Source organism: Neltuma alba, unplaced genomic scaffold (assembly GCF_004799145.2).
Source record: "Neltuma alba isolate B1F8T4 unplaced genomic scaffold, ASM479914v2 tig00011672_pilon, whole genome shotgun sequence".
Taxonomy (NCBI): Eukaryota; Viridiplantae; Streptophyta; class Magnoliopsida; order Fabales; family Fabaceae; genus Neltuma; species Neltuma alba.
Window position 1 is genome coordinate 151963 of NW_021636314.1, and position 10596 is coordinate 162558.

At 32.2% G+C, this 10596-nt stretch overlaps 1 protein-coding gene across 1 annotated transcript; it reads right to left on the reverse strand.

The window, feature by feature from the left end:
* Positions 1 to 864: 864 nt before the first annotated feature.
* LOC114716495 (tRNA (adenine(58)-N(1))-methyltransferase catalytic subunit TRMT61A) lies at positions 865 to 2862 on the reverse strand. Its single transcript, XM_028901486.1, has 3 exons — positions 2123 to 2862; positions 1495 to 1739; positions 865 to 1395 (listed from the first exon to the last, which is right to left on the reverse strand). The coding sequence occupies exons 1-3, from the start codon at positions 2569 to 2571 to the stop codon at positions 1154 to 1156; spliced, it is 936 nt and encodes a 311-aa protein (XP_028757319.1). The 5' UTR covers positions 2572 to 2862; the 3' UTR covers positions 865 to 1153.
* Positions 2863 to 10596: the final 7734 nt, after the last annotated feature.

Genomic DNA, 10596 nt, shown 5'->3' on the forward strand with positions numbered 1-10596 from the left:
CAGTAATAACTAAAATACATATAAAATAATATATAGATACAGCATGAGAGGGAGAGGATGAGATGCAAACATTGATGAAGCAAATAGCAAGAAGAACTAACGAGATGAGACATATAAATAGGATTCGCCAATAGCCTTGTAATTTAATACCATGAAAGATCTATTGTAAATTGAAGGTTACAGGTTCAATTTTACTTGTAATCAGGGGAAAAAAAGATAGGTTTGCAAATTCTTTTAGATATAAGAATATTCTAGTCAAGACAGGACAAAAATATACCCTACCATCCAATACCCATTTGACCGAAGGGTTAGCTTCCTAGAAAATTTTACTAACCAGGTAAAAGGAAGGGAGCAATATCCCTTTCATTCTCTCCCTTCCATTTTTCTTGTACTTAACAGTGTGTTAAGGTTTTTGTTTGTCTGTAACTCTTAGATGCATCACGTAGGAAAAACATCAGCGAACGAGAATTCCTTCAACTTAGGTGTACACAGGCTCTCACTTATATTCCATATTCCAATTTTGACCTGGGACTTTAAGCCTGGGAATCAGTGAATGGCATTGACGTCTCTTTAATATTAATGAAATGCTCTTTCACAAGTATAAACTTCCATTATGTAGATCTTGGTCCATAAAAGATTAAAGAGTTCGCCTACCGCAAACACTAACACACAAAACAAACCTGAGCAGTAATTGGACCAACAGCTCCAAAAAGGTCAAAGTTTTTTCAGAGAGAGGGAGCCTCAAAAACATATTAGTCAAGAATATCTCAGTCATATCGCATCGCTAATGTACAATTCAATCAATTAGAAGAAATTAAATTATGAATCGAACTAGCTAAACCAGTATGGCATATGGAATGCTACTTTTCACTTAATTTTAGCTATTATACTAGTAAGGAAGTAGGTTGCAAGAAGGACCTATCAGAACGTTCTCCCAAAAGCAATACATTAGATTGAACAAAGCATTAGTTTTAGCTATTATACTAGTATGGAAGTAGGTTGCAAGAAGGATCTATCAGAACTTTCTCCCAAAAGCAATACATTAGATTGAACAAAGCATTGTTACTTGAGGGCTTGAGGCTAAAATTAAAGGGAGGTCAAAGATACAGGGCTTCATATCTGGTACAAAATTGGATGGCCGCTTGCGCACTCCTCATGAGAGGCATTTGAGTCTTGCAAATGTCAAATAGCCTGTGTGACCTCTTGCTTCACCATTAGGCCTGGCCATAACAGTAGAAACACTACTGCTACTGCTAAGCACATTGCTTCCATCAGAACATTGCCTTCTCTTGCAGGGAAGAGAACCATTGGCAACGTTCCCTTCTCCGGCATTCCCATCCATTCTCTCTTCCCGAATTTCATATGTGCGTAGGAGCACCTCAAATGTCCTTATATCTATGCATGTGCCAAAAGAATGCATACCAGTTAAATAGATTCTTTTACACTCACACTCACAAAAAGAAGGAAAGAAAGAAAGAAAGAACACAAAGGTACCTGTGAAGCTGGTTTGAAGTGTTTCGCATGATCGTTGTACTTGTTCAATACATGGGGAGAATGAGCACAGAGTTCCATCCTGTTTTAACATTTTTGCAGCTGAAGGAATGGCTAGCCAAGGTTGGGGTAGATCGAGAAATACAGCATCAGCTAAACCAGCGAATTCATCAGGAAATCCCTCGCCCTGGATGTCTCTCACATTCACACTGATCAAGGTGCTCAGACCTGTCCTCTCAAAATCTTCCCTAAAATGAGATCAGGACCAGGTTAACAAATGACCCAAAATTGTAAATTTATCACAATCTAAACCGTATAAAACAAAGAATAGTAATGTAAATTTCTCGCTCTCTCTCACCCACACACACAGACAGACTCTCTCTGTAACCATCAAATGCTTTTTAAAATCGTGTTGTGGAGTTCTCACAGAAGCAAGTGCCGTTAAAATAACAGAGTTGCTCGATCAACTAGCAGAGAGGCATATAATTGTTTGTTTCAAGAAACATACCACATAGCTAAGGTAATAAAGCAAACAAGTGGACCTGTAAAAGATAAGAACATATACGCCAAGTATCCAATAAGATGAGAGCAATTTCTGAATTAAGAATCTGAATATTATCTTTTTGGTTACCTAGCTGAGGCAGCTCTTTGTTCATGGAAATCAAACGTATAGACATGTCCTGCAGGAGCAACGGCCCTGGCAAGAGAAGTGGTCAAAGATCCACTTCCAGTTCCAGATTCCATAACCAAGCAACCAGGAACAATCTCCAAGTACATGATCACAAAGCTAATATCAGCAATATAGAGAATCTGAGTCCTATGGTTTAATACAAGAGTCCATAGCTCTGGAGTAGGAGCCAACAAGTATACAAAACCACCCTTGTTACTGAACACCTTGGAACCAAAAGGCTTTCCTATCCAGTCGGAATGTTTGAAAACTCCGAAACGATTCTGGAGGACAGAATTTTCAGACACCGTCACAGGCTTCATGGTGTCATGCCTCTCATAAACAATAACCAAATCGCCATTACTAATGAATCGATTGAAAGATAGCTTGTTAGCAGGATTACAAGCCAACATATTAGAATTCTTCAAATTCTTCAGCGAGGTCCCAAAAGAATAAATCGGCTGTCAGAAAATAAACAACAGAGGAAACCAATGAAATAACTGATTTGTGATGTAGAATATAATCTCCAAAGTTATGTGGAATTCCGACGAAGGCACGAAGCGATTCGGAGAACGAAGAAGCAGAACGAAGAGGGGTATAGAAGAAATCCTTGATAGGAGAAATTTATTTTGAATAAGTTAGAGAGTGCTCTGCATTCCCTTGAAAGTCTAAGTAGGGCAAAGCAAGGAACAATAATAACGGTCACTCCAACTTCTAAACCCTAGCACCATTAAACTCCGGAGTCCAGAGGAAGAAGAGGAAGCATGTTCTGACTTCTGCGGTTATCTCCTAAACGCACCGTTACTCTTTCCTCGATTTTATTTTCACGGCCCAACTCGACAAATATCTGGGCTAGATTAGATGCTTTGGCCCAAAATAAAAACGCTTGTTATTTGGGCCTCTTTAAGTCAACAGAGGGTTCGTACATGTTTGGGCTTCCATGGCCTCATCTCAAACAAATGAGCTTTAATCCATGCAGTAGCCGGGCTTTTGTTTATTCTTGAGCAATTGGGCTTCGCGTCTCCTTTAACCTTTTAGAAGAACAATAACTCCCTGATTGTTTTTGTATTTCTTGTGTGGGGAAATATCTTCTTTTGTTACTAGATTTCACTATTTCATGATGGGACGAGGAGAATATCAGATAATAAAATACCCACAAATTTCACTACTAAAACTAGTACAAAATTAAAAGGCAAATAAGTGACAATATTTTAAAAAAGAATATGAGGCATAATGGAGCATCCTGTCCTGCCTCGTCATCATTCCATTCCAAATATAATGCAAAAGCAGTATTTGAATCTCCTTAATTGATCTTTTTAATTGTCCACTACAAGAAGTCTTTTCGTCTTGATGTGTAGCCACAGTTTTACTCTTAGAGACTGATTGTTATAGGATTTTATCTCTTGAGTTATTGGAGGCTTTGATTTGGTTGCTGCTTAGAGGGTTTGAAGAACTTGTGTCTTGTGAACTTTTTCATAAATTGGTGTCTGGTGTGTGCTGTTATCTTATGTATGATCATCTATCTATACTTTATTTTTTTCATATAATATAATAGACTTTTTATTTTAAAAAATTGAGCTTCTCAAATTAAGTTTCAATTGGAAGTTATTAGTCATTATGATTGTAATCCAACGGTGTTGAGGAGGACTTAAAATTAAATACTTGTTTTTTGAAAGAAAAAAAAAAGGTAAATCCCCATTTAATTCCCTTATATCACACTTAATCGAGAAAATCTCAATTTAAAATATTCAAATTCAAAAAGTGAAATTTTTCAACTTTCAAGGAACAGTGTTTAAGAAAACAGTGCATTTCGATCGATGTTCTCAACATTGAGAGATGCCACAAATTTCAAAGATTGCCCAAGAAATTATGGAGGGGAGGGTCAAAAAGAAAGTGCATCATTTTTGTACCAAAACAAGAAAGTGCATTTTGATATTGTCCAACAAATTAAAGAGATACACCATAATTTTCAAAGATTGCCCTGCAAATCATCCAAGTTTGCCTCTCTTCACTTTTTGGTTGTCTCGCGTATATAAGGGTGCTTCGTACAAAACTATCATGGTGTCCAATAAGGCTTTCTGCAACATTTGTCAACCATTCCATGCCACTACTTCTCCTTCATCATCATTCCAGCTTATATATTCATAGGTTTTCTTTTTCAAACTGTAAAACGGATTTCGTTTCAGGCCCTTTTCCCACTTCTGTTATGATCTCATTATTAAGGTTTCAACATGCATCATTGCAGCACGTCGTACATTGAGAAATTTGCTTTTAAAAAAACAGGGGTGTTAAAATTCAAATTTACTTTAGAAGTTTTCGCTTGGGAGTGGTGGACACTTGAATTTTTTTTTTTTTGGGTGTGCAAATTTATTCTAAAAGTTTAAAATCATTATAATATTGTCATCCTATCGTTTAAAAAACTAACGTTGATCGTTAAAATAGTGACATTAATTGTTAACATCTTTAAGGATAAGAAGTAATATTGATACGATTTCAAACTTTCAAGATAAGTTTACACCTAAAAAAAAAAAAAAACTTCCTAATGCCCACCACTCATAATAAAACTTTCCTAGACAAATTTACACCCTTGACCCAAAAAACAATTCTAGAAATTTAATTTGGCTTCCTATCTCTTGATATGTGGATATCAAGCCCAACCGCCCTAATTTACAACTCTTGGTAGTATTTTGCAACTCGAAAAACAAATTGCAAATCACTTAGGTGGGAAAATTAATTACCAACAGAATTGATTATACGATGAGAAAACTTTCCTCTCAAATTGCAATTACTTGACACATGAATTCTAATCCAATATGATGAATGTGATATTCAAGCCATTTTTATCACAAACTACCCACTATTTGAATTACTCTTATTTTTATAATCTAATGATTAATTAAATTGGATTGGGATGGCATTTTTAAAAAAATAGAGGTTAATTGGACTGGGAAAACAAACATGGGAAAAAGAGACATTGAAGAGTGTATTCAAATATTGGCTAAAAAAATATTTCATTTATTCAAAATCTTAATGGATGGCAAAAAAAAAAACAGAGAAAAGTCTTAATGATGTCAACTTCAAGTGAAAAACTATTGCTAATTCTATCTTAAAACTAACACATTTCTCCCCCTCTAGAACAGTAGACCAAAATATTTTTTATTTATTCTGTTTAGGCATAACTGATCCACCTCACAAGAGTGAGAATATGGGGAAAAAAAGGCAGAAGAAAGAGAGAGGGAGATAGAGAGCCAATGTATTTGAGGGAGTATTCATTCATGATATGAAATAGTAGCAGTATATTCTCTATCTTATTTTTCTTTTAAATGATGACGGATAAGTTATTAACATTGAGAATATTTTTCAACCACTTATAAAATTTTAATCAAACAAAACATCTTGAATTTGGACAGCATCAAAATTTCAAACTTGATCTTTTATTTAGTTAAAAAAAAAGATTAAATACTAATCAATATAATATTAATTATTTAATTCAATCAAATATGTATATAGTTTCATTACATATCTCGATCCAAAAACGGATGATCTGAAATTCAACACATGCAATTCAATAATTGAACGATGGAGATGATTTAAATGCAATGTCGCCGTGTGAAAGATGAAATTGCATTATATTGTAAAGCCTCCTGGTTTTATTATTGTTGGTAGAAAGCAGCATGGACAAGATGTATAGTACTATCTCCGGTTCTTAATATAAAATCCTGTTTGATTTTTATTTTGGTCCTAAATATAAAATTCTAATCCATTTTGTCTTTAATATTTAATTAATTTTTTTTAAGATAGTCCTTCTAATAATTATAGTTCTAATCAATACACTTGATCAGTAAGGATATTTTAGGAAAGACAACACCTATTTAGAACAAATAACCAACTCAACTTATTTCCTTAATCTCCTCAAATTAGTCAACTGGCTCTTATAATTAGGACCAGAAGTAGTAATAGGAACGAAAAGGACAATGGAAATAACAAACGAGGAAGGAACATAATCAATTCTAAGTGTTGAATATTTGAATGGATTCATTAATTTCCCGGAAAGTTGAACGAAGAAACTGGAAACTGATGTGCGCATGCGTATATGAATGAACGTGGTATTGATTTCTACTTTCCTGGAAATGGCTCAGGCATACCATTTCACGTACATCAATTATCAGTATTCAAATTTCCAAGTCAATGCTTAGACTTTGACCAAATTCTATTTTATTCTCCCTCACACTGCTCTATCATCATTTTATAATTATCTTACACGAAACCACTTTCAATACACACACCGAGCTGCTTGAATCTTCTTTTCTTTTTGTTTTATTTTCTTGGAGGCCAGAAAATAATTGACAAAACCTCTCAGCAATATATAATGGCATGTTTTACACGGCAAGTCAGTCACGTATGGACATTTAAGAAAACTATTTTTAGTCAACATCGTAGCGTAATTATAAATGCTAATCAATTATAATGACCACATACACTGAAAAATAAATTTTATTTTTAAAAAAATTAAAATGTTTCAAATCTTAACAACATTATTAGCTGACTCCTTATTTCCACTCTAGGCATCAGGAGATTTTTATTATATTTTTAAAATCTAAACAAAATAGTTGGGTGTTGTTGTTGTTGATGGTAGTTTTTATGAGTAAACCAACCTTTGCATGGCATTAAATGGGCAAGTGGTGGGGAGGACCATAGAGTTATAAATGAAATCGAATTCACAACTTTTCACATGTAAAGAAATTTTTATGCCATTATATTATAAGGGTATTAATATAGATCTTTTCTTTTTAAATGCTGGCAATTTCCTTTTGATTTGTATCACATGATTTATTTATTTGAGAACTTAAATTTAAATGACTTTTTTTTCACTCTACTCCATAGAAACACCGCAGAAACCATAAATTCAGTAAAATAAACAGATGATTTGTGCTCTCGTCCCTAAATGAATATATAAAATAAGAACAGACATTTACTTTTAAATACTTATTTATATTTTCAAACTATTACTCATCCGATCCTTAATATAAAACATATTTAACTAATTTAATTAGATTAAAGAAGTTAAGTAAATTAGTTAATTATAAAAAAATATGACATATTTTTTCAAAATATCATAATCATCTTTTTAATATCCTCCCTTCCTCATATATTTGATTATAGTTAAGAGAATATCCGTAGAGGTAATTTAGAAATAATTGATAAATATAATAAATAGGCTTTATATTTAGGACTAAAATTAACTTAACAATTAGATTCTATATTAAGAACCAGAAGAATACTGCATTAGGCCTGGAAGGAGAATTGAAAAAGGATATTCCATAGTTCAAACCAAACAGGGCATGGATGGGGGAAGTGTTTGGAGTTTTTGTTTTGGTGTGGGGGTATTAGAGTATATTAACTAAAATTTAGGTGCCGTTAGTGTAATATACTCCTCAAAAAATAATAAAATAATAAATTTGTTTAGAAAATATATTAAAATCGTCGTCCATAAGTTTATTAAAAGATGAAGCAGTAGTTAACCACATGGAAAGAACCGGAAATTCAATGGTGGGTCATACATGTACGTACGGTTGGACGATTCAAGTAACAACTTTGGACTTAATCGTTTCTTCTGTTTTATCTTTTTTAGCCCTTTTATTTTTTTTAAAAAAAATATATTACACGCCAAATTAATCTTTGATATATTTGGATTTTTCTCCTCTCATTTAATGGTGGACATCTTTGATTTTGACTATGAAACTGACATGAGAGGATTATTATAATTATTACAATTATTTCATGTGAAAACGTAATTATATAATAATATTCTGTGCTTATCCCCGCATTACCTGCTGATCCATCTTTTATTTAATTTAATTCCATTAATTATGTTTAAGCATATTTTGGCTTACATCAATGGACCCCTTTTTTTTCTCAATATTTCTTTCTAGAACGCGCTCATTTCATCATTTCATGATGATCTTTTACCCCATTCAAGTCACATCACAATTAAGAATATTTTGGTATCCATCAACGGACATCTTTTATTAAGGACGAAAATCTGTCTAAAAGATCCGTCAAAGGTGAAATTTGAACATAAAATAAAATAAGATTTATGTGATCAAACTTATTTGGAAAAAACTGTATTTGTAAGTGTAATTAATAAGGTGCATTGTAAGGACAAATAGTTTTTCCCAAAAAAATCTAATTAATGTAAGGTAATTTTATAATTTTTAGTTGAATTACTTATTATTTTGCACACAATCATCATTTCATATTAGAAAATTCGTGATTTTTTGCTCAAAAAGAATGAATATAAATATCAATCTTCACGTTCGTTAATGTTTTATATTAATATCTGATATTTAGCATGTTAAGTCAAATTCAAATATTATCAAATTTAATTGAGAATAACTAGCAACAAAATAATTAATAAAAAATACAACTATATCTTTTTATCAAATAGAAAAATATATTTAATAGTGATCATTGTCATGATTTATTGGCGTTAATCCCAAAAAATTAGCTATAACAACTTAGAGACAACGTTTCAAATTGTAATGAATGTTAATATTATCAATGAAAGGTTAAATAATGCTTGAATGTGATTCAATAGTTTTATATATCAGGTAGTTATATTAAAAAATAATGCTCCCATTTAGTGTTTCAGTATAAAAAAATTGTGCGCAGAAAAAAAAAATAATAACAATTATTAGGGGAAACCTGAATAATAAAATATTTATATAATACTCCTCTTAGTCCTATTCAAAAGGCCTGTCAAGCATGTTTCATTGAAACAAAAAAAAAATCTTAAATTTCATTAATTCTTATTCAAAACTTAATAACTTTTATTTTTATTCTTATTTAATACATATCATACTTTATGTAAATAAAGTTAACACAATAATAATTAGAAGTAAATAAGATTAAAAAATATCTTTTCTATCTATCCTATAAATAAAACCAGAAGAGTACAGCACATCTAGCATTTGACAACGGTGATATCTTATGTTTTATATTTGAAGGAGGTGGCTTGAGGAGGAATGGCGAGTAGAATGCCGTGTCAGGATTCGGGAAGTGGGTGGATCGGTGTGGACGTCCTCTGTACGGCCACGACCGTACGGCACTACGGAATTCAGGACAGCTCATTTTCCCTCCACTCTCGCCCTGCCCCACGCGCATCGCTTCCTTCGACTCATAACTGAAATTAAATCCCTCCTTCAAGGATCTTAAATGCATATTTATATTTGTCTAAAATCATTTATATTATACAAAAGAACTTTAAATTTACTCATATACGAGTATGTTTTTATTTTTAAAAAAGAGCAATTTTATGGGAAAAAATTACAAGGGTAGTTCTGTAATTGTGAGATTAAATTTAAATATATTTTACACCCAGATATTTTTTATTTGCTTCTATATTTCATTGTATTTTCTTCTTGTTTCCTTTCTTTTGGCCATTTCATTTCGTTCAACTAATCCATTTTTCTTTTTTGTGATGGTGTCTGCATTTGATAATTTATCAAAATGAGCCGTCACATATATATTATGATTTTTTTGACCGAAACATGCATGCTTGCATGATGGATGAAGAATAATATAATTATGATGATAATGAAATGTGGACATACAAATATATGGATAAGTTTTGGCCAATTCTTGAAGGCATGAAAAACGAATAAATTAAAAATTATTGGATTAAACAAAAAAGAATTGAATGAAAAAGCAAAGGCAACAGAAAGCATTGAAGCCGCTTGCCAATAAAACCCAATTAATAAAATTTATGTCTCACAAGAAAACAATTCCTGTTGCTTTCTCCATGGCTTTGCCTATTAAACTCTTACTACCTCCAGTCCTTAATATAAAATCTTATTTGAGTTTTATTTTTATCTTAAATATAAGACTCTAATCCATTTTGTCTCTCATATTAAGTTGAGTTAGTTATTGTAATAAATAGGTGGTGTTTTTTCTAAAATATACTTACTAATCAAGTGTATTGGTTAAAACTACCATTGTTAGAATGACTATTTTAGAAAATATATATATAAATATGAGAGACAAAATAGATAAGAATCTTATATTTAGGACAAAAATAAAAATAAAAAAGTTTTATATTAAGGGCTGGAGGTAGTATCAAACGGTGATACCGCTTTATTTTCTTTTATGTGCCCTTTTTTTTTGTCAACGCATGTATGTGGGAATATTTTCGGCATCTTCCGTAGGGCCTTCTTTTAATACGTTGTTTCAATTCGACCCTTTTTTTAAAAATTCAGAAACCATGCTGAAAATAAATAAAGTTTAAAGATGAAACGATGAAACTAAAATTGAAAGTGGAGGTTTGGGGGGGGGGGAGGACTGGAAATTTATTTTTTGTCAGGTGGGACCAAATACCTCATTGAATTAGAAAGGTCTAAGTTCAATTATGCCCTCCGAACATTTATTTCCATACGGGAAAG

Coding starts and splice junctions, on each gene's coding strand:
- LOC114716495 (XM_028901486.1), bottom strand. CDS start 2,571: ATGTTGGCTTGTAATCCTGCTAACAAGCTATCTTTCAATCGATTCATT. Junction 1,740..2,122: donor CAAAGAGCTGCCTCAGCTAG/GTAACCAAAAAG, acceptor ATCTCATTTTAG/GGAAGATTTTGAGAGGACAG. Junction 1,396..1,494: donor ACTTCAAACCAGCTTCACAG/GTACCTTTGTGT, acceptor GCACATGCATAG/ATATAAGGACATTTGAGGTG.